We start from the raw sequence: 25,152 nt of genomic DNA, 5'->3' as shown, positions 1-25,152 counted from the left end.
AAGCCTTCAACAAGCCTGACTTGTGAATGAAGCCTTCCAACGATTTAAGAAGAAAACCATACAAGAACAAGCTGATGTAGTTGTCCAACCTGTGTGTTTGCAAATGTGTTACAGTATTGATGTCACTAACCAGTAGCCTAAACAGTCAACTGTGGTTCAAATCAAAGTGTATTGGTTGTGTACAGATTTGCAGGTGTTATATTAGGTGCAGCGAAATGCTTATGATACTAGCTCCAACAGTGCAGTAGAATGTCTGAACGTCAATGATGTTCAATTATTATTTCACTCAACTGACAACTAAACCAATATTGCTATTTAACATGAGAAAAATCTGTATGGTGAATTATTTTTGTCAATAAAAGCTATGTATGACTTGCCTGGTTAAATAAAGTTAAAGGTTAAATAAAAAGAATACTAAATAAAATGTTCATATTGGTTACAAGTCAGACTCATATTCTTACAAGAAGAGTTTACAAACCTACATATAACAACCATTTCATATAAAAGGAGTCTTAAAATACAGTCAATGAACAGATGCATATTCTCTGGCAACAGAGAACATGAACACACTCACAAAAAACAGCAACATCTGTTGTCTTTTGATTTTCAGAAAGCGGAGAACCACACCAGAGTTCTAGAAGAACAGCACAATGACCTACATAAAAGCCATAAAAGTAATCTTCACACATGCAGACAGACTGGAGGAGACCATACAGCAGCAGTAGGCTTTGCCTTTTAAACGTATTTCCTCAGGATGTGCTGTAGCAGCTTAGTCTCAGATAGTGCTGTGTGGCTTTGAGTCTGGATCAGTGACCTGTTGGGTTGTGCTCTACGTGTCTGTGCTTTGGGTCTGTAGCTGCAGTCTGGTCTTCAACATGTAGGTCTGGATGAGTGAACTGGGGGTCTGGTGCTCTACGTGTCAGTTCTTGCTGCTCTCCCAGAAAGGATGCTGGACATCTGCTGGTCAGACAGGGCCTCCTGCTGGGACAGACCCATGGCCTGACTGAGGTAGGCAGCCAGGATGTGCTTGCACTGACACAGGAGGAGGAATGTTAGGGAAGTGACAGTACAATACATGTGTTTTGTGTGTGTGAGTGCGAGAGAGACACATACACCTTTTATTTTCTGTGTGTCACTCAGACAGAATTGAAGTTCAGGCAAGTTTGCAGAGATGCTTAAAAATGATGATTAATATACAGGTAACTGCCTAAATACTTTCTATCCCATTCACTTGAGTAAATGGGATAGAAAGTACATTGAAAGTAGGTTCTTCCACACAGGTGTGGTTCCTGAGTTAATTAAGCAATAACATCCCATCATGCTTAGGTTCATGTATAAAATGCCCAGTTGCCCATTATTTTGGCTAACCATGGCTAGAAGAAAAGATCTCAGAGACTTTGAAAGCGGGGTCTCAAAGGAGCATAGGGGGTTTAAAAGGTATGTGTGTCAGTCCCAGTCACCAGAGATCAACCCAATTGAACACTTGTGGGAGATTCTGGAGCGGGCCTGAGACAGTGTTTTCCACCACCAACAAAACAGAATGGTGTCCCATTCCTCCAATAGAGTTCCAGACACTTGTAGAATCTGTGCCAAGGCGCATTGAAGCTGTTCTGGCAGCTCATGGTGAGCCAATGCCCTGTTAAGTAACTATGTTGGCGATTCTTTATTTTGGCAGTTACCTGTATGTATGACTTTTTTTTTTAAACTTATGCTTATTACATTTATAAAAAATGAATAACACTTCTACAATGTCAGTATTTGTCATACCAATGTAATAAAGGTAGGCAGAATGTATTATATTCCCAAAAAACATTGGGCAGAAATAAGCTCAGGGAGACTTCTCAGAGTAACAGTACAGTACAGTGGTGTCTCTGCTGCTGGGCCGTGGACCTAGAGCAGGGAGGCAGGGCTGTCATGGTTTGTAGACTGTCCAGGCAATAGGCTCCATGCGAAACCCCCAGTGGAGACTGTGGCCCTGCCCCTGGTCTGCCCTAACTGACCCATGACGGGGTTGCAATGACGATGACAGGGTCTGCAGTGCCCTTAAAACAACACAGACAGCTCTGGCTATATGTGGGAGAGAGGGGGAGTAGCGTTGTCAACCTCACTGTGAAGAATGGAGAGATTCTGTATTCAGGGAAATATTCAGAGGCAGCTGAGGTTTTATGGGACTTCAGGTACTTTTTGGCTTTGTGCTCCTGAGTGTCATACGGGATGAACATGTTCAAATGAGATGCAAAAAACAAACACTAGTGCCAGGGTCTTGCTAATAATGAATTGTTATACAGATCAACATCTGACTGTGTTCTAGGGGGGGGAAACCCTGAATGGTGGAATTCCACATCTTGTCTTGCTCAGTTACGCATGACTAGAACAGGTGGTGTGTGTGTCTGTGGTTTGTGTGTGTGTGTGTAGGTTTTGTCTGATGTCTTTGTAGTTTATGGCTGTGTGCTCTATTAATGATTAAAAAATGGATTATGTCTATGTGTTCACCAGCAGGCTCTCGTTCCTCCTGAGCACAGTGTAGGCGAAGGCTGGGCAGGAGCAGTAGTGACAGGAGGTGTAGCAGGTGTACAGCAGCCCTGACCCTCCAATCACCTTCAACAAAACAAACATGGACACAGTCAAAAACAACAGGTAGAAAGTCAAAGGAAGAGCTGGCCAAAACCACAGTTGTTCTGGAGAGTGGATTAATGGAAATAAATTGGTCACGGAAAGACTCTCTAAAACATATCACAGTGTTGTAGGAGAAGAGCGAGAATGTCTTGTCTATTTCATTCTATTCTATTTCTATCCTCAACGTTCACAATATCATTGAATAAACCCCTGGCATCTGGAAAAGGGATTGTGTCGCCTATGGCCCCATGCAAACATTTTAAAAATGTATAGTTCCCTTTCTTCCTTGCATATTTCACTGATCTGACAGAACTAGGTTGGAGAAAGAAAGGTTGTCTTCACCTATCAAATCATTTCAGATCAGCATTCCAACTTAAGGAAGGAAGGAGAGGAAGTATGCATTTTTAATGAATCCAAATGTTAAACATGTATTGGGTTTGAAAGTGGAAGACAATAATTCCATGGAGCTAGACAAGTGGCTCCAAATATTGCATATAGGCTACGCTGTAAAGTCTGGCACTCAAGATAGGGGTAGACATACTTTGTGCCAGACTCTAAGCGTCAGCCCCATTCTGAAGATGACGCATAAGGGCATTGATTCAGAGGATTACTCAGCCTCGTCACCACAACTAATGGCTCTCAACATGACAGAAACAGGCTCCATTATTCCCCAGCCGAGACAAATTCACAGCTATGTAGTCCCCCTAAATTACCTTCTCAGTGATCTACAAAATAAAACACATCATTTGTAGAAAAGTGACACTTCATTATAAATGAGTAACTCTTCAGGGAATATTATATTGAGTCGATTTAAAAAAGTGACAAAAGCAGAGTCGTGAGACTGTGAGCCACCCGGCTGAGGGTACTGGAGGGAGACTGTAACCTAGGGTGTGTACTCGTTCACTCCCCCTCAAGGATTTAAGAACATTAAATTGGCATAAGAATACCAAAATGGTAGACACTATCTGCACACCAACTCAATTAATTTTTAAATACACTATTTGAGGGGGAGTGAACAAGCGCACACTTCAGGGAGAGGGGAAGAACGGAAAATTGGCTCAATATATGGCGGATTGGCCATACAAATATAATCTATTGTATTTCTATGGGACCGGCCTAAGCCAATCAGTGATGCTGAAGCCTCTAAAGCATTAGTCATTGAAAACCAGCTCACATTTGGGTCTTTTTTGTCCTCTGCTTGCATTTCAGAATGTGTCTCCACTTCTGAGCTCTGGCCACAAAGCAAACTTGGGTAGGCCCAACACAAAACCACACTTAAACGCTCCCTGGTATTCTCCTTCCACTGTTTGGCAGCTGTCTAAGCTATCCTAGCAGGGGATTCCACAGTCAGCTAGACTGTAAATCAAGAAGCGTTACATACTCTTCAATCCCAGTAAATTAAACATGAGATTCAGCTCCAGCGTGGACTAGAGTTGGCTTCTCCATTTTTAATGGTAGGAATGCCAGGTTCACGCGGGACTACTTAGAGGGAAACCGTCATGTGCCAGAGAGCTCCGAAGTTTGGAGGGACGGCTCTGTCATCAGTTCGTCACTGCCAGACCCAGTTTCAGTTGCAGCCCGTCAGGGAGGACAATAGAGGACTGCCATGGTTTGTGGGAAGTCACGACAGGCACAGGGCTGATGATGCATCTTACTCAAGGCTTCAGACTGCATCATAACTAGGGTTGCACATTTTGGGGATTATTCAGAGGTGGAAACTTTCCGTGGGAATTAACAGGAATATATGGGAATTAACAGAAATATATGCAAATTAATATTAATACCATTTAAATGTATATGTTTGCATTGGATATATTTACCATATCATATGGAGACAGAAACAGAAACCTTTTACCTTATCATAAGTAGACATAATTGCAAATTATTAAATCCTTCCAATATAAATAAAAATGTAACTTTAATTAAATGAGTTGACTCTTCACATGGGATGATTTCACTGAACAAAAGAAAGGGAATATTGAATGATCCCCAATGATCCTTCGCATCTCCCAAAAATGTTTAACATACATCTGCAAAATGATTGTCTAGACACTAAAGCTTTGGTTGTCTTCCTCTCAGGCTTCCATATCTTCTCCCTGGACCTCCTCAATGTCCACCTCTTGAACATCAGACTCATCACTTTCCAACCTTGTCGAGGATGGCTCGTTGTCAGGCCACCAATTTGCGTGCTTTGGTGTGTGTTCCCAAACAAGAACCAGTTGCGCTCTGAGGCGGCTGATGTTGGTGGGATTTGGAGGATAATGGAGGCAACAGGGGAAAGAGCCTCAGATCCACAAAGTCCCTTCCACCAGGTGGCTGATGAGATATGTTGGCACGACTGCCATATTCCATCTCCATCCCAAAGCCCTTGCTTGGAAGTGTATTTCGCCAGACTGCCAAGAACCTTGCCCTCATCCAGGCCAAGGTGGCGAGACACGGTAGTGATGATACCATAGGCCTCGTTGATCTCTGCACCAGACAGGATGCTCTTGCCAGCATACTTGGAGTCCAACATGTACGCTGCAGCGTGTCTGGGCTTCAGGCAGAAGTCTTCACGCTTTTTGATGTATTTCAGAACTGCAGTTTCCTCTGCTTGGAGCAACAGTGAAGTGGGCAGGACAGTATGGATTTCTTCTCTTACATCTGCAAGCAGAGTCTGAACATCAGACAGGATGGTATTGTCTCCCTCAATCCGTGCAATGGCTACTGCTATAAGTTTCAGGAGTTTCAGGCTGCTTACCACTCTCTCCTAAAATACATCATCCAGGAGGATCCTCTTGATGGGGCTGTCCATATTGGCAGACTGTGATATGGCCATTTCTTGGAGACTCCTTTCCCTCCAGGAAACTGTCAAACATGATGACAACACCACTCCAACGGGTGTTGCTGGGCAGCTTCAATGTGGTGCTCTTATTCTTCTCACTTTGCTTTGGTGAGGTAGATTGCTGCTATAACTTGATGACCCTTCACATACCTAACCATTTCCTTGACTCTCTTCTAGAGTGTATCCATTGTTTTCAGTGCCATGATGTCCTTGAGGAGCAGATTCAATGCATGAGCAGCACAGCCAATGGGTGTGATGTGAGGGTAGGACTCCTCCATTTTAGACCAAGCAGCCTTCATGTTTGCAGCATTGTCTGTCACCAGTGCAAATACCTTCTGTGGTCCAACATATGATTTGGCACAGTATTTGCAAATGTGCACAGCTTTTCCTTCTACATTAGTTGCAGTGAAATGTCTCCACACATCAGATAGTGCCTGTGGCATTTTCCTGTAAAGATTAGAAAATAAAATAATAAAAAATACAATTCCATGTACAGATAAATAGTTAAGGAGTTAGATTAAACAACTCCTTTGTAAGATAAATGTTTTAAAATGAAACATGTATGGAAACAGGTGAATTAACACTCCTCATTTAGCAGGCTCAAGCAAGCTAAAACCCACATGGTAGCAAAAACTAACAAGCAGAAATTGTTAACAAGTTAGAAATTATTTAAACACTTGGCTGTAGGCTAATATTTACTAGTTAAGAAAAAAAATCATGTATCTCATATAAAATATATTCACCCTACCCAGTATTGTATTCAAAACTTACCAGAAAGCATGTAGTCCTTGGCTCAGACAGTGTAGTAGTGTGGGCTCAATAGCATCTCATTAGTGTGCAAGATCTTGAGAATCAGCTGTACATGTGATGGAGTGCACTGCACATGTGATGGAAGAATGCACTGTGCATGCAGAGGGTTGCAATTGTATTGAATTGGGGATATTTTTTTATTTTTTTTTTATATTTTATTTTTGCATTTTCCAATTAAGAACATTCAAAACAAAAGTGAAAATATGTTAGACAACAAAGGACAAAGTGACGGTAACAGACGAGCGTAATAAAAAATAAAAATTATATATACGGGCATACATAATACATAAAAAACATACATGATACATAAATCATAATAAAATAAATATTAATAATAATAATGAGACATTGATTCATATGGTCACCTGCTGTAAGCTACATATTATACATTACGTGTGAAACATTATATAAGAATTATATAGAGATTCAATCAATTTGGTGTGGGGGGAGATTCTCCATATAGTCAATAAAAGGTTGCCAAATTCTGTAAAATGTCTTTAACTTATTCCTCAAGCAGTAAGTGATTTTCTCCAGTGGGATACAACTATTAACTTCCGATAGCCACATTGCCACTGGCAGGGGGGAATCCGATTTCCATTTCAAGGCAATACATTTCTTGGCAATCGCTAGCAATATTTCTGTTAGCTTTATAGTATGACTTTGCCTAAGATTGGTGTTAGTATAGTTACCCAGTAGGCAGACCTCGGGGTCTAAAGGGAATGCAACCCCGTGGATTGAGGATATGGTATCGCATACCCCCTGCCAGAAACCATGTAGTTTTGAACACTGCCAAGTGGAATGGAGGAATGTTCCTTCATCTGAGCCACATCTAAAACATAGGGAGGAGATATCAGGATTGAACTTGTGCAGTCTAGATGGGGTGATATAGAGCTGATGGAGGAAATTAAACTGGATCAATCTGTATCTGGAGTTCAATGTGGATGTAACACCATCCCTGCATAGGTCACTCCATAGGCCCTCATCAAGATCAATACCCAGATCTTTTTCCCATCTAAGTCGGGGTTTATCTAGCTCAGGCAGTGTTAGTACTGACATTAGAGCATCGTAAACACGGGAAATGGTCTTGAGTAGTGGTTGGTCTGCATGGCAGAATTGTTCAATAGGTGACATCTTAGGTAGGTTCCATTGTCCCTTGAGAGTCACCCTAATAAAGTCTCGTAGTTGTAGGTAGCTAAAGAAGTCCCTGTTAGACAAGTGGTATTTCTGTTTCAGCTGTTCAAAAGACATAAGAACTCCCTCCTCATAACAGTGTTCCAGAAGAGTGATCCCCTTATCAGACCATGGTCTAAAGTTACTATTCTGGAAAAACATAGGGATCAATCTATTGTTCCATAAAGGGGTTTTAGGGGAGAGAAATCCCCCTCGTCCGAACAGCTCATGCAGTTTACACCATGCCAGGACAGAATGTATGATTAAAGGGTTGTCTGTGATGGTTTTTATAGATTTTCTGTCCCATTTGTAAAACAATTCTGCCCCCGTGTCATCATTCATCTCAAGCTTTTCAATGTTCAACCATGAGGGGGAGGGACCATTGTCAAACCTCTGAGCCAGAAACCTAGACTGAGCAGCCCAGTAGTACATTCTAAAATTGGGGAGGTTTAAGCCCCCTTGACCGTAATCCAGGGTCAGTTTGTCTAGGCTAACCCTCGGGGTTTTGCCATGCCAGATAAACCGTCTGGTCAGCTTGTCAAGAGAGGAAAAGAATGCTGCGGGCACAGGGATAGGGAGAGATTGAAACAAATATAGAAATCTGGGCAGGATATTCATTTTAATCACATTGATTCTACCCAGTAGGGTGAGAGGCAAGTCCATCCACCTACACAGGTCACCCTCCACCTTCTGCAACAAGCCGGCCAGATTGAGTTTATAGAGGTTGTTCAGGTTACCATCCACCATTATGCCCAAATATGTGAAGCCCAGAGGCGACCATCGAAAAGGAAACTTGTGCTTGATGGTATGATGGTCAAAGACAGACAGCGGTAAGATTTCGCTTTTATCGAAGTTAACCTTATATCCAGAGAAAGAGCTATAACACTGTAGTAGGATCTGCAAGTGAGAGAGGGAGTGTTCTGGGTTTGTTAGAAATAAGATAAGGTCGTCCGCAAAGAGTGATAGTTTATGGGTATGGGGGCCCACCTCAAAGCCATGTATGTCAGGGCACGATCTAATAGCCTCAGCCAACGGTTCGATGGCGAGGGCAAAGAGGTGGGGGCTAATTGGGCAACCTTGTCTGTTCCCCCTATAGAGAGGGAAAGAGGAGGAAGTAATCCCATTGGTAGCAATCCTAGCTTTAGGAGATTTGTAGAGTGATTTTATCAAATTTACAAAAACGGTACCTAAACCAAACTTTTCCAAGACGCGAAAGAGGTATGGCCATTCAACCCTATCAAAGGCCTTTTCAGCGTCGAGGGAGACTGCGACACTAGGTATTTTGTTTTTGTTAGCAAGGTGAATTATATCAAAGAACCTTCTGAGATTATTGGAGGACAGTCTATTAATTATGAAGCCAGTCTGATCTGGGTTGACCAACAGGGGAAGACATGACTCCAGTCTCTTAGATAGCATCTTGGTGACCAGTTTACAATCTGTGTTAAGGAGAGAGATTGGTCTATAGGAGGCGCACTTTAGCGGGTTTTTCCCTTTCTTGTGGATTACAGTAATCACTGCTTGAGAGAAAGACTCTGGAAAGCAGTTGTCTTCCCCGGCTTTTTAAGTACCTCCATGAGGTAGGGGACCAACAGCTCCCTAAATTCTTTATAGAACTCTGGAGGGAAGCCATCCTCCCCAGGAGATTTATTAGAAGGTAAGGATTTAATGGCTTCCACCAATTCAGGAACAGAGAAGTTTTCACTCAGGCGCTCTCTGTCTTCCTCTGACAGGCATGGGAGGTTGAGAGAGGAGAGAAAGGAGTCGATCTCCGACAGATCATCGCTTGATTGGGAAGTGTAGAGGTCTTCATAGTATTTCTTAAAGGTATTATTAATTTCGGTAGGGTCGAAAGATATCTCATTAGTAAGGGTTTCTATAGCATTAATTGTCCTCTTACTTTCCTCTGGTTTCAGTTGCCATGCCAGTACTTTGTGAGCTTTCTCTCCAAGCTCGTAATAACGCTGTTTTGATTTAGTGATGGCCCTCTCAGCTTGATATGTGTTCAGAATATTATATTTCAGTTTTTTATTTACCAAAAGCCTATATAGATCTTTAGTCGGGCCTCTTTGGTAGGTTTTCTCCAGCTCAGAGATTTCAGATTCAAGGACATTCAGTTCCGCACCGTATTTCCTCTTCAACCCTTTAGTATAGGAAATGATCTGTCCCCTCAGATAGGCTTTCAATGTGTCCCAAAGAAAGAAACTGTCAGGAGCGGAGGGTTTGTTTGTCAAAGTAAAAATATTGATCTGCTCTTTGATAAATGCACAAAATTCTGGTTGCTTTAGGAGTGTAGGATTTAGTCTCCATCTATATGCTCCGTTTACCTTGTTAGGAATGGAGATTGATAATACCAGAGGAGAATGGTCGCTAAGCAATCTGAGGAGATACTCGATATCTAACACTCTATGAAACAGTTGGGTCGATAGTAAAAAGTTATCTATGCGTGTGTGTGTCTTGTGTGGGTGTGAATAAAAAGAGTAGTCCCTATCCTGTGGGTGCAACTGTCTCCAGATGTCTAGTAAATTAAGATCTTTCATGAATGACATGGTGAGCTTGGCGGCTTTGGTAAGAAGGGAGGGTTTATCCGAGGACCTATCAAGGACTGTATCTAAACAGAAATGTAGATCTCCTCCAACCAGTAGCCATCCTGGTGGTGCTTGAGCGACCTGAAGGAAGACATTCTGTATAAACATATGGTCATCGAAGTTAGGAGCATAAATATTCAGCAGGGTCCAAGACTCTGAAAACATATGCCCCTGCACCAAAACAAACCTGCCCGAGGGATCAGAGATGGTGTTGTTGACGCAGAAGGGGATGTGTCTACTTATCAAAATTGCAGTTCCTCTTGCTTTGGAGTTAAAAGAGGACGCAAAAACTTGTCCTACCCATTCTTTCTTCAATTTCTTGTGTTCGCTGGCTGTAAGATGTGTTTCTTGTAGAAACACAATATCGGCCTTTAATTTCTTAAGGTATGTATAGACTCTTTTCCTTTTAATCGGGCTGTTAAGGCCTTTTACGTTGAATGTGACATATTTTAGTGGATTAAGCATAGGTTGGGTTTGAAATATGTAACCGAATGGAAATCTCTCATATGTAAATAGTCAGGAAATGTTTCAACTTTGGTTTGAACACAGAAGTGACCTATGTGCCTCTTTAGGAAGGAAACAACAATAAACATGGGAAAAAAGGGGGGAAAAAACCCACCCACCCCGATTGTCAGACTAAAACAACAATCCCAACAATCAAACATGAATACACTTGTAGAGATACGTTGCTGCTCGCTTTCCACCTTACTCTTACTAGCTAAACCTTGGCGTAAACTAAAACCTGCGAGCTCTCTAAATTGAAAACAAACGTTGTGAATAGGCATTTATGGCTGAATAATTACTGCCCACGGTAAGGGCTGCTTGAGTCTCTTTTCGGGAGAGGAGAAACATAAATGGGGGGAAGCGGTGGGCCTAAACCCACTTATTGCTTCGTCCAGTGGATATTGACTAAACCAAAATATAGTCTCCTGTAAATGTAATAGAACTCACCCCGGGGGAAAAACGGTTAGTTGAAAATGTACAAATCAATTATAGCGACCGGATAGCGGGGTAGACGGATCCGATATCAGCAGATCAGTCCAGATAAGAGAAAACAAACAGATTGGATCTTATCCCCCAGAGAGACCGTTTTTCAGTCGCGGTTCGGTTCTTTGAGAAAAGTGAATACTTCTCCCGGTGTGTTGAAGATATGGCATCGGCCTTTGTACTGAACTTTCATCCGCGCAGGGTGGATGAGGTAGCCGGTGATGTTCTTCTCCTTCAGTGCTTTGGCGGCAGGTCTGAACTGCTTGCGACGTCTGGCGAGATCGGCACTCATATCCGGGAAAAGGCTGACCCTCTTGCCATCGAAGGTGATGTCCCCTTTGGCTCTTGCGAGTTGCAGTATCTTCTCTCTGTCTTGGAAACGGAGGAACCTGACCAGAACGGCACGTGGGGGCTCCTCTGGCCGGGGTTTCGGCGCTGATGTTCTGTGGGCGCGTTCGATTTCCAGCGGCTTGGTGAAGTTGATTATGCCTAGGACATCCGGGATCCATTGAGTGAAGAAGCGGACCGGGTCACGGCCCTCGCTGTCCTCTTTCAATCCCACCACACGGATATTACTGCGTCTGCTCTGGTTCTCCATCTGGTCTACTTTGTTTTTGAGGTAGACCTAGAATTGCCTTGTGTATCCCACAAAAAAAGGTTCACTGTTAGAAGCTAACTTTTTGGATGAATTTAAGCAAAATTCCCCAAATTCCCAGGCTTAACTTCCCAATTAAAAGTTCTGAAAATTTACAGGAAATCATATCAAATTTTATTAGTCACCTGCGCCGAATACAACAGACCTTACAGTGAAATGCTTACTTACGAGCCCCTGACCAACAATGTAGTTTAAAAAAATACGGATAAGAATAAGAAATAAAAGTAACAAGTAATTAAAGAGCAGCAGTAAAATAACAATAGCGAGACTATATACAGGGGGGTACCGGTACAACTTCAATGTGCAGGGGCACCGGTTAGTTGAGGAAAGTTTCCGACACCTTTGCAACACTAATCATAACTCTGGATTATTTGTCTAGATTTGTCATAAAGGGGTGAAACAGTGTTTCCCTTATATTTATTTAGTAGTGGTGGACCGCCACTCAAAAAAAATATATTGTATATAAAAAAATAAAACATTTTCTGGATGGTAAAACATTTTCAGTGTAAACTTAAAAGACTCAAACCAGATACAAAGTATGTATAAAATACAGTACCAATCAAAAAATGTGGACACACCTACTCATTCAAGGGTTTTTCTTTATTTTTACTATTTTCTACATTGTAGAATAATAGTGAAGACATCAAAACTATGAAATAACACATGGAATCATGTAGTAACCAAAAAAGTGTTAAAAAATTATCTAAATATATTTTTGATTCTTCAAAGTAGCCACCCTTTGCCAAGATTGCAGCTTTGCACACTCTTGGCATTCTCTCAACCAGCTTCATGAGGTAGTCCCCTGGAATGCATTTCAATTAACAGGTGTGCCTTATTAAAAGTTAATTTGTGGAATTTCTTTCCTTCTTAATGTGTTTGAGCCAATCAGTTATTTGTGACAAGGTAGGGGTGGTATACAGAAGATAGCCCTATTTGGTAAAAGCCCAAGTCCATATTATGGTAAGAACAGCTCAAATAAGCAAAGAGAAACCACAGTCCATCCTTACTTTAAGACATGAAGGTCGTTCAATGCGGAAAATTTCAAGAACTTTGAAAGTTTCTTCAAGTGTAGTCACAAAAACCATTAAGCGTAATGATGAAACTGGCTCTCATGAGGACCGCCACAGGAAAGGAAGACCCAGAGTTACCTCTGCTGCAGAGGATACGTTCATTAGAATTACCAGCCTCAGAAATTGCAGCCCAAATTAATGCTTCACAGAGCACAGATAAATGCTTCACACACTTTCCTCATGTCTGAAAATGTATTACAAATAAAATATCACATTTACATGAGTATTCAGACCCTTTACTCAGTACTTTGTTGAAGCACATTTGGCAGTGATCACAGCCTTGAGTCTTTTTGGGTATGACTCTACAAGCTTGGCACTTTCTCCCATTCTTCTCTGAAGATCCTCTCAAGCTCTGTCAGGTTGGACGGGGATCGACGCTGCACAACTATTTTCATGTCTCTCCAGAGATGTTCAATCGGACTCAAGTCCGTGCTCTGGCTGGACCACTCAAAGACATTCAGAGACTTGTCCTGAAGCCACTCCTGCGTTGACTTAGCTGTGTGCTTAGGGTCGTTGTCCTGTTGGAAGGTGAACCATTGCCCCAGTCTGAGGTCCTGAGCGCTCTGGAGCAGGTTTTCATCAAAGATCTCTCTGTACTTGCTCTGTTCATCTTTCCCTCGATCCTGACTAGTCTCCCAGACCCTGCCGCTAAAAAAACATCTCCACAGCATGATGCTGCCACCACCATGCTTCACCGTAGGGATGGTGCCAGGTTTCCTCCAGACGTGACGCTTGGCATTCAGGCCAAAGAGTTCAATTTTGGTTTCATCGGACCAGAGAATCTTGTTTCTCATGGTCTGAGAGTCCTTTAGGTGCCTTTTGGCAAACTCCAAGTGGGCTGTCATGTGCCTTTTACTGAGGAGTGGCTTCCATCTGGCCACTCTAACCATAAAGGCCTGATTGGTGGAGTGCTGCAGAGATGGTTCTCCCATCTCCACAGAGGAACTCTAGAGCTCTGTCTGAGTAACCATTCGGTTCTTGGTCACCTCCCTGACCAACACCCTTCACCCACGATTGCTCAGTTTGGACGGGCGGCCAGCTCTAGGAAGAGTCTTGGTGGTTCCAAACTTCTTCCATTTAAGAATGATGGTGGCCACTGTGTTCTTGGGGACTTTCAATGCAGCAGAAATGTTTTGGTACCCTTTCCCAGATCTGTGCCTCGACACAATTGTGTCTCAGAGCTCTACGGACAATTCCTTCGACCTCATGGCTTGGTTTTTGCTCTGACATGCACTGTCAACTGTGGGACCTTATATAGTCAGGTGTGTGCCTTTCCAAATCATGTCCAATCAATTGAATTTACCACAGGTGGACTTCAATCAAGTTGTAGAAACATCTCAAGGATGATCAATGGAAACAGGATGCACTTAAGCTCAATTTACTCTTGAGGTGCTGACTTGTTGCACCCTCAACAACTACTGTGATTATTATTATTTGACCATGCTGGTCATTTATGAACATTTGAACATCTTGGCCATGTTCTGTTATAATCGCCACCCGGCACAGCCAGAAGAGGACTGCCCACGCCTCATAGCCTGGTTCCTCTCTAGGTTTCTTCCTTTCTAGGGAGTTTTTCCTAGCCTCTGTGCTTCTACACCTGCATTGCTTGCTGTTTGGGGTTTTAGGCTGGGTTTCTGTACAGCACTTTGAGATATCAGCTGATGTAAGAAGGGCTATATAAATACATTTGGTTTGATTTGAATTTCGAGTCTCATAGCAAAGGGTCTGAATACTAATGTAAATAAGTTATTTCTGTTTTTATTTTTGATAAATTTGCAACATTTTCTAAAAACCTGTTTTTCCTTTGTCACTAATGGGGTATTGTCTGTAGATTGAGAAGGGTAAAAAAAGTATTTCATCAATTTTTTGAATAACGCGTAACAAAATGTGGAAAAAGTAAAGGGGTCTGAATACTTTCCGAATGCACTGTATATTGCTATTCTGCCTTAAACTTGACCCTGGTCTGATTCTCTGTGCCCTGTCACAACAGACTGAGCGAACCCCATATTCTCATGGAAAAGGTCACCTGAATTTATGATTGAGTCAATGTGGCAAACAGACAGTATCAACCTATGAGCACACTCTTAGAAAAAAGGGTTCCAAAACGGTTCTTTGGCTGTCCCCATAGGAGAACTCTTTTTGGTTCTAGGTAGAACCCTTTTTGGTTCCAGGTAGAACCCTTTTGGTTTCCATGTAAAACCCTCTGTGTAAAGGGTTCTACATAGAACTCAGAAGGGTTCTCCTATGGGGACAGCCAAATAACCCTTTTTAGATTATAGATAAGAGTGCAGGAAAAGGCCAGTCTATTCATTAGTTTCACACCAGACACAATAACAAAACAATGACATGCAACAGGTCCCAGACCGGCTCCTTTCCCCAGCCCAGAGCTACAAAGTAGACCTACTTCCAGAAAAAGGGGGTATAAACTAAGCTCTTCAGACTGAGTTTATTTATCTAGGTGTTATTGCAAGTCAAGCCTCTTCTCAGAAGTGACGTCCAACTGGCTGTGTTATGATTCTGGTCAGTAAAAACCTGACGTTTGAAGTTTCTCTGACATCATTAAAGCTTTGAGTTGCTGGATAAAAATAGAGGCGTGGGATCAGTGGCCAGACGCCTACACGATATTGCAGAGTGAGTTACCCCAAATCAAGGATCATTAACTTTTCTTGAGCGGACGGTCGGGGGGCTGGAACATAATTACAAATAATTTGCAAATTGACCGCAAGAAGCCCAAAAACACACACTTTCTTTATAAAACAATATACACTTAGCCCTGGTTTAATTTGGAGTGTTGTCAAATGGAAGAAAAATAGGATGCAGGTGCCATGGCAATCCTCCAACACCAGCATTGTGACACTTGGGCAGTTGCCTCAGGTTCCATTGTTGGATTGCCCATTATAATTGACATGCTGACTGAAATCCCCTGGAGATCAATAAAGTTAAATTCAATTCAGAGAAGAACACAATATTTCCTCCTGGCTAAGAACTCAGGGGAGGAGAGAAACAAAAGGTCTTCGACTACTGAATCAAAGTAAATCTTTACTTTCAACTCCCCAAATATGGTCTACCCTCCCTCCCTGACCCAAAACAAGGCAACTTAACCTGGTCTGGTTCAAGTTATCCCAATCACACTTACTGTACGGATATGTCCCAATACTTCTGAATTAACTATTTTTCTCTGCAGACAGACAGTTCCAGGGATGGATAGAAAACAATAGCTAGGTGACAATTACACTCAAATCCCGACCTCCTTAAAGATTAGTGGTCAAAAAGTAAAAGACAAGAGGAGAGAAAGTAATCTAAGAGGAACGACATAGCTAGCTAGCATCTTGATTTTGGAGGTTTATATTTTTACATAACAATAAAGCCACGGAAATGAGTTACTCCAAAAATATGTGAAGATAGCACAGCTCACTGAAGGCAGCTGCCCACTAAATCTACTCAGACATCTCCTCAGAACACCCACCCACAGCAAATAAAACTGTCACAGTGTCAAAGGGCCCCATTCAACACTTGTATATTTAAAGAGTAAATAGTATTGCAAATGGCACAACCACACTACATGAATATGGGAAGAGTGCGATATTGGAAGACTTATCTACTTGTTTCTGCATAGGCTTTCCAACACTGTTTTTTCACTCACAGATGTTTTAGGAGAAACCGTAATAACCTTCTATGGAAATGTAGAACAGAATTTGTGCCCGGAACCACATCATATTATAGCCTAAACATTTCCAATAAACACCACCTAATTTCACCACAGAAGTCACCAAAAACTTGAGGAGAAGGCCCTGCTATGACGCAAGAGGACATGGCCTACAGGGACTCTGGGACTGGTAGGGAATGGCTATGGATTAGGTGGTTTTCCATGAGTACAGCAGTAATTAATCAGTCCTTATTTGAGGTTCTGGCATTGATGTCAAGTGTTGGGAAGATAATAGCTTCTCATTAGGGTCTCTATAGTATACAAAGAGGGTCAAAATGCTTAAGACTTAGCTGTACATTTTCCTTTCATCGCTCTTTTGTGTGAATCATGGTCGATTGATTATCAAATGTTTCACTAGGTGGTTTATTGGGAAAGTGAGTACTCTAGTGCAAAGTGGGTAGCAGATGTTCACCTGATATGCTCTCCGTCCACTGGGGGATGAGACACAGGTGACAGAGCGCTGGTCCACCAGGTCCAAGGCCTGGAGGGCACAGGAGCCAAACACAAACCTCAGCCTGGGAGAGAGACAGGGATAGGGGACGGGCATGGAGAGAGACCCATATTAAGGCTAGCCCTCAACTTAATGTAAAAGTACTTTTAATGGAGATATAATGCATATAAACAAACAGCTGAGAGACAGAGCGACTGAGACATTAAGCCTGATAGCATCAGTCCTAACACACTCAGCCAATTAGCCAGTGAAAAGCAGGTAACGAAGGAATGAAGAGGTGCTATACAAGGAAAATCACCCTTCAAGAATAACATCATACAGGACAGGATGTGGTTGTGACACAGCCACAGCACCCACTACATCTGGAAATTCTCTCCCACCAACCAAGAGGGGAGGGCCCTGCTGTCTGAGTGACGGCATCTCCATCCCACTGTGGAAAGCACATGCCATAAAAGGCCACCCCCTCTCCCACCTCACTGGTTTCCCTAATAAAGCAAATAATCCCCAGGTAAAAATAAAGGTAAAAAGGTAATACTCACGCAATAAGCAGGTCATCAGGAACTGCAAAGAAAACATAAAAAAAACAGTGATGGGGTTAGAATAATTTCCTCATTTGGTTTTAAATATGCTTTAATCTAGGATTTATTGGTAAATAATTCCTCAGAGACATAGCTTAATGAAAAATGAATTTGCAATTTCCTTTCCTTAGTTCTCATGAAAACAGTAATGGATGAGTACTGTAGTAAGGGAGGAGTTGGCTGGCTGGCTGGGCTTCTGGAGGAAATAAGGGCTTGACCTCGTTGAAGAAGCGTGTAGCTACTGCAGCTTGCAGTACGGTTTTGGAAACATAAGGAACGAGAAATAATAATAAATAATTTTCAGAAAACTAAAAGGTTACATTACTACACACCTTTATAGGGTCAGGGTTAGTGTTTCCACACGGCCATATCTCCATGTTACAGCACTTTTTTACAGAAGACAGGTGGCCACCTGTGCTAAATAGCTATGTAGCGTGCCCCGAACCTGTGTGTTTGTGTAACTGGGGAGGAAGTGTAGTTCGTCAACTGGAGGCTCACACAGAGTATGGCTCTGTGTAAAACTACTACAGTTTATCTTTTTTTATTTTAAATATTCTTTCTCGCTGATATGAACGATAAGGGGCTTATCAGCATACGTTTCGAAAACCGTTTCGCAAGTGATGATTATTTAAGTTTCTAAACGTTAAAACACAGCGTCGGAATTATAGTTCACAAGCAGCCAATCGTGGGCGTAGCTAACCACTGAAAACCCTATGGATAAGAAACAGTGGCGGTCGGTGCCGTTTAATAATTTTTTTTATGAGCATGGCCTTTTCTATTACAGCGTATTGGATGACTGTCATTCATATTCCATTCACCCAGCTCAATGTAACATCAACAGATTTTGGATACTCAAATTTTCCCTATATCCATCATGTGGTTGCTACAACCTAGCCTATGAATAGGTTGTAGCAACCACATGACAGACATTGACACATTAAAAATGTTTTTACCTTTATTTATACAGGTTTTTCTCATTGAGATAAAATCTATTTTTCAAGAGAGACCTGGTCCAACAGCAGCAGGGGGAACAAAGTTTAAGACAAAACAACTTACAAACACAACATTGAACAAAACTATAGACACACATACAGTACAACAATTACATATTACGTAAAGAAACACAAATGGCATAACTGAAAAACAGTTGTCCAAAAGACAATTACACATCTATGATATTTACATTGTCCTAAAGACAATTACACATCTATGATATTTACATTGACCGAGTGTTTAAACTCCACCAATGTGACTAGATCATCACATCTTTTAATGTTCAGGAGAGAATTCCAGGACCACAGAGCTGAGTAACTAAAACTATTTCTACCGTGACCTGTTCTAATTGTTGGTAGGTGGGGGTCTAGATCATCAGGACCAGGGGATTTCTTTCTGTCAACATCGTTCAGGGCTTTAAGCACTTCTGAAACAGAGAAGGATAAGAAGGAGAACCTGACGAAGGAGTGCACAGGGGTGTCAGGTAAATTCACATTTATACCTTTAACCTTTTCAAATAAACTGCCTGCATCAAGAAAATGCTGATGTAAAGCTTTCAGAATAGAGGTTCTCTCAGTTACAATCTGTGTGTCTACCAATCATTTTTGGGAAGCTGTGTATCTTTTTTTGCACTCCAAACCATTCACTACTTGCCAAAATTCGGAAGGATTATTTAAATTATCCGAAGTAGATTTAAGGTAGTGGTCTGCTTTCAGTTTTCGGGTCATAGCCGAACCCATATTTCGAAGACGTTTAAAAGCCATCCAATCATCCGCCAAACCAGACCATCTTGCTTTAGCCCACATAGTATTCTGTTCCCTTATGATTTTAGTAAGTTCCTCAGTAAACCAAGGGTTCTCTCTGCCCTTAATCCTGAATTTCTTGAAAGGGGCATGCCTATTGCATACATCCTGGAATGCGTAGTGGAAGTAAGAAAATGCTAATTCAACATCTGGGATTAATTATATCTAAATTTTCACGTGGAGATCGCTTAGATATTTTACCATCTCTCACACAGGCAATAGCAAAGTGATCACTTATGTAATTTGCAAAAATACCAGAAGCATTAAATCGATGAGGAGTATTGGTTAAGACCAAATCAATCAAAGAGGATTTCAGAGGATACTATATTTTCAATTTAGTTACACTGTTGACAATCTGAGTGAGATTATAGGTATTGCATAGAATTTTGAGTTTATCAGAGCTAGATGATAACCAATCCTGCCTCAGATCACCCATCAAGACAAACTCTTGCACACTCTTGTCTGTATCTAGCTGATCCAGGGTGTAATCATTAGTCCAACAGTTGGACAAATTGTCTATTGGACAAAATTCAGGTATGTTTATCCCCATTTCGTTCCATTTGCTTCCGTTTAAGAAACGTTTTCCAACAGAATACACGCCTGATCACACGCAAACACAATTTACTTTCATAGCAGCCACATACAAACAGCATGATCCCTTTGATCATTGCATTATTCCTTCTCACATCTATGCACTCTCCTCCTCTCACCTTTTCCCTTTGCTTGTGGACTTAAGTGCACAACACATCTGCTGTCTGTGACCATGTGAAAAAAACATTGCAAGCCAAACCTTAATATCATAACCGCTAAGCAACACACAGCCTACATCATTGTCACTCTATTAACAACATAGTCAACATAGCTAATACAACTAATGTGTTACTAAACCCACTACAATCATGCAGTACAGTGTACAGTCAGCAGCAAGCAGTTTAGCAGTTACACCGGCAGGCTCCGGTGGCAATAAATAAATTAAATAAAAACGTACCTTGACTTGAATGTGTTCCAGGGTTGGATAACCATAGCCAGCTAGCTAACATAGCATCCCTCTCTGTTTGAGCTTGGTGTTTCAGTAGGCTAAACTAACTAGCTGCAGTCACTAGCTAAGTAAGTGAAAGTAAAAAAAATACAATGAAATATAGCTCTTGCATCTCTTTCATTTTTGAAGAAATGAATTTGTTAAAAACTGTTCAACTATTGTCTTTCTCTCTCTTTGAGTAAACTACTCACCACCTGTTATGCACCGGAAGTTGTCATAATTACTGTGTCTATGGAAGGGGGTGTGAACCACGAGCCTCCTAGGTTTTGTATTGGAGTCAATGTTCCCAGAGGAGGACAGAAGCTAGCTGTCCTTTCGGCTACACCATGGCACTACCCTACAGAGTGCTGTTGAGGCTACTGAAGACCTTCATTGCAAAACACTGTGTTTTAATAAATTATTTGGTGACATGTGAACATATTTATAATAGTTTATCTAAAAATAATAACTTTAATAATACTACATACTTAATGAGTATATAGTTAATTTTAGTAAAGTGTAAACAAATGGTATCCTTTCAGTTGAGCGTACTTGCGCCTTTCTACCGGAAGTTGATGCTGTTGTATGCAACCTCTTTGCTAGCTTGTTAGCATAACAAATTACTAGCTAGACTTCGGGTGTGTTTGTGAATTCAATCTGGAGTGCTAGAGTGTGCTCTGGGCGTTCGTAAATTCAGGGCGTTGTCAGATTGTCCATTTGTAAATTCGGGGCATTCAGAGCACACACTAGACGCTCTGGTCGAGGAGTAGGGATAATCCGAGCGTTCTGACCTCACAACGGCATTCAAATCACCAAGCTAACTTGCTAGCTACTTCTAGACACAAATGAGAGAACACCTCACTTTGACTATTTTACTCGCCCTAGCAGAGCTGGTTAGGCAGTTTTCATGTTATCCAGAGCGTTGGTGACTAACTGTGCTGCTGGCAACAATTTAATTATGCTTTTTTGATGACTTACTGACAAAGGCCACATTCAACGGGTGTTGAGCGTTCGTAAATGCATTGGTGTGCTCTGCCTGGCACAGTCAGACGAGAGCGCTCTGAAATCAGAGTAGATAGCCAGAGCGAATTTACAAATGCACCTGAACGACTATACCACTTTGCTAAGCTATGAATGAAGTGAATAATCAAGTCAATAAATGTTGGGTAGTTAGTTAGATAGCATCAAGTAAATACTGGCAAGGTCGATGTATTAGTAGCCAACTAACGCTACAGTAGTTAGCTAACATACCTGGTACATACTGCTGTAATGATATGGTATGCGGTTCGTAAGGATAGCGTAGCTAACAAATTGTCAGGCAACATAACATGTAACTTATTAGAAAAGTCATTACTTCATTACAGTGCTCATTATTGTCATAATTAGTTAAAGCAACAAATTTGAATCCGTTCTTGTCGAACTTTTGCTGCGATTTTTTTCAAATCTGAAAATGTTGTGAAGCCACGCTCATTTTCTGAAGAATTGCATTATGGGCCATAGAAGCACAGAAATAGTGTCCATTGCTTGTATACTTCGTATTTTGGCGAATGTAGTACGGAGCGGCCTTCTGGTCAGACTTTGGAGGCGCGCACACCACCCACAGCTTCCGAGTATATTACTCGCTAATGTCCAGTCTCTAGATAACAAGGTAGACGAAATTAGGGCAAGGGTTGCTTTCAAGAGAGACATCAGGAATTGTAACTTTCTCTTGTAGTACCCGGGCTGATTGTAGTACCCGGGCTGGCAAAACACTGGATCACTGCTACTCTAACTTCTGTGATGCATACAAGGCCCTCCCCCGCCCTCCCTTCGGCAAATCTGACCATGACTCCATTTGGCTTCTCCCCTTCTATAGGTAGAAACTCAATCAGGATGTACCCGTGACAAGGACTATTCAACGCTGGTCTGACCAATCGGAATCCACGCTTCAAGATTGTTTTGATCACGTGGACTGGGACATGTAGCCTCAGAGAAAAATGTAGATTTATACACTTATTTGGTAAGTGAGTTTATAAGGAAGTGCATAGGAGATGTTGTACCCACTGTGACTATTAAAACCTACCCTAACCCGAAACCGTGGATAGATGGCGGCATTTGTGCAAAACTGAAAGCGCGAACCACCACATTTAACCATGGAAAGGAGCCCGGGAATATGGCCGAATACTAACAGTGTAGTTTTTCCCTCCTCAAGGCAATCAAACAAGTGAAATGTCAATATAGGGACAAAGTGGAGACGCAATTCAACGGCTCAGACACGAGACGTATGTGACAGGTTCTACAGACAATCACGGACTACAAAAAGAAAACCAGCCACGTTACGGACACCGACGTCTTGCTTCCAGACAAACTAAACACCTTCTTTGCCCGCTTTGAGGATAATACAGTGCCACCGATGCGGCCCTCTACCAAGGACTGTTGGCTCTCTTTGTCAGTGGCCAACATGAGTAAAACATTTAAACGTGTTGACCCTCGCAAGGCTGCCGGCCCAGACGGCATCCCTAGCCGCATCCTCAGAGCATGCGCAGACCAGCTGGCTGGTGTGTTTATGGATATATTCAATCTCTCCCTATCCCAGTCTGCTGTCCCCACATGCTTCAAGATGGCCAACATTGTTCCTATAATCAAGAAGGCAGAGGTAACTGAACTAAATGACTATCGCCCCGTAGCATTCACTTCTGTCATCATGAAGTGCTTTGAGAGACTAGTCAAGGATCATATCACCTCCACCTTACCTGTCACCCTAGACCAACTGCAATTTGCATACCGCCCCTATAGGTCCACAGACGATGCAATCACCATCACACTACTCTATCCCATGTAAGAATGTTGTTCATTGACTACAGCTCAGCATTCAACACCATAGTACCCTCCAAGCTCATCATTAAGCTTGAGGCCCTGGGTCTCAACCCCGCCCTGTGCAATTGGGTCCTGGACTTCCTGACAGGCCGCCCCCAGGTGGTGAAGGTAGGAAACAACATCTCCACTTCGCTGGTCCTCAACACTGGGGCCCCACAAGGGTGCGTTCTCAGCCCGCTCCTGTATTCCCTGTTCACCCATGACTGCGTGGCCATGCACGCCTCCAACTCGATCATCAAGTTTGCATACGACACAACAGTAGTATGCTTGATCACCAACAACGACGAGACAGCCTTAGGGAGGTGAGGGCACTCGGCGTGTGGTGTCAGGAAAACAACCTCTCACTCAACAAAACAAAAGGAGATGATCATTGACTTCAGGAAACAGCAGAGGGAGCACCCCTTATCCACATCGACATCAGTAGAGAAGGTGGAAAGTTTTAAAGTTCCTCGGCGTACAGATCACAGACAAACTGAAATGGTGGTGAAGAAGGTGCAACAGCGACTCTTCAACCTCAGGAGGCTGAAGAAATGTGGCTTGTCACCTAAAACCCTCACAAACTTTTACAGATGCACAATTGAGAGCATCCTGTCGGGCTGTATCACAGCCTGGTACAGCAACTGCACCGCCCACAACCGCAGGGCTCTCCAGAGTGTGGTGCGGTCTGTTCAACGCATCACCAGGGGCAAACTACCTACCCTCCAGGACACCTACAGCACCCGATTTCACAGGAAGGCCAAAAAGATCATCAAGGACAAGAACCACTTGAGCCACTGCCTGTTCACCCCGCTACCATCCAGAAGGCGGGGTCAGTACAGGTGCATCAAAGCTGGGACCTAGAGACTGAAAAACAGCTTCTATCTCAAGGCCATCAGACTGTTAAACAGCCATCACTAACACAGAGAGGCTGCTGCCTACATACAGACTTGAAATCATTGGCCACTCTAACAAATGGATCTCTTGTCACTTTATTAATGCCACTTTAATAAATTATGTTTACATACATTGCATTACTCATCCCATATGTATATAATATATTTAATACCATCTATTGCATCTTGCCTATGCTGCTCGGGTCATTGCTCATCCATATATTCATATGTACATATTCTTATTCCATCCATTTACTTAGATGTCTGTAAATTGGGAGGTTGTTGTGGAATTGTTAGATTACTTGTTAGATATTGCTGCACTTTCGGAACTAGAAGCACAAGCATTTCGCTACACTCGCAATAACATCTGCTAACCATGTGTACAGTACGTGACCAATAAAAGTTGATTCAAATGCATACTATGACTAATAAGCATACTACATACTCAATGTACGTCACAAATATTATGGCTAGCATGAGTATTCGAATACAGCTATGGTCGCAATGTTTCGAGCTCCAAGACAACTTTGCAGTATTTGTGTGTGTTATTTCTTACATTATTTGCTCAGAACGTTTCTGATATTTTTTTTTATTTGGGGGGGACGAGTGTGTATTGTTTAGTATTACTGTACTGTTGGAGCTAGAAACATACGCATTTCGCTGCACCTGCGACAACATCTGCAAAATATGTGTGAGCGACCAATACATTTTTATTTGGCTTTAAATCATAGGAATCTCAATGGTCTATCTGACAATGACCATAAAATAAAGCCATAACAACAGTGCCATCTTCTGCCTGGCATGCCCGACTAGAGACTTAACAGATGAGATTCTGTACAAGGAAAACTGTAACTCACTTTTAGTTTTCTCTTGGTATGTCTTCTGTATGTCTTTGAAGAGTTGTTTGGCCACCGTAGGTAAAAATGAAGGCATCTCAAAAATTAGCTACAGCAAATATACCAGAAAAAGTTTATGGGAAAAGCGCACGAGATAAAAGATTGATCAGAGGTCAACCAGTCGATATAGGTTGGTCAAAGTACTGAGTTGTTTACCTCATTAGTTATTGATCTACTAGAGGGAAAATATAAAATAATAACATAGCTAATTAGCTAAATCTCCCGGGTATTTTTCCAACTGGTTTTGTTGTGTTGTTCTTCG

The 25,152-nt window shown here is 42.1% G+C and overlaps 1 protein-coding gene across 1 annotated transcript; it reads right to left on the bottom strand.

Moving 5' to 3' along the window:
• Positions 1 to 413: 413 nt before the first annotated feature.
• Positions 414 to 25,152, bottom strand: zswim7 (zinc finger, SWIM-type containing 7). The gene is given in 5 exon segments (NM_001140838.1): positions 414 to 1,032; positions 2,494 to 2,598; positions 16,836 to 16,938; positions 17,414 to 17,435; positions 24,852 to 25,152. Coding segments are annotated over 5 exon segments (426 nt in total). The 5' UTR covers positions 24,928 to 25,152; the 3' UTR covers positions 414 to 912.

The sequence above is a fragment of the Salmo salar genome, chromosome ssa13 (genome assembly GCF_905237065.1).
Source record: "Salmo salar chromosome ssa13, Ssal_v3.1, whole genome shotgun sequence".
Taxonomy (NCBI): domain Eukaryota; kingdom Metazoa; phylum Chordata; class Actinopteri; order Salmoniformes; family Salmonidae; genus Salmo; species Salmo salar.
Note: the sequence above shows the minus strand (reverse complement) of the source record. Positions and strands in the feature narration are given on the sequence as shown.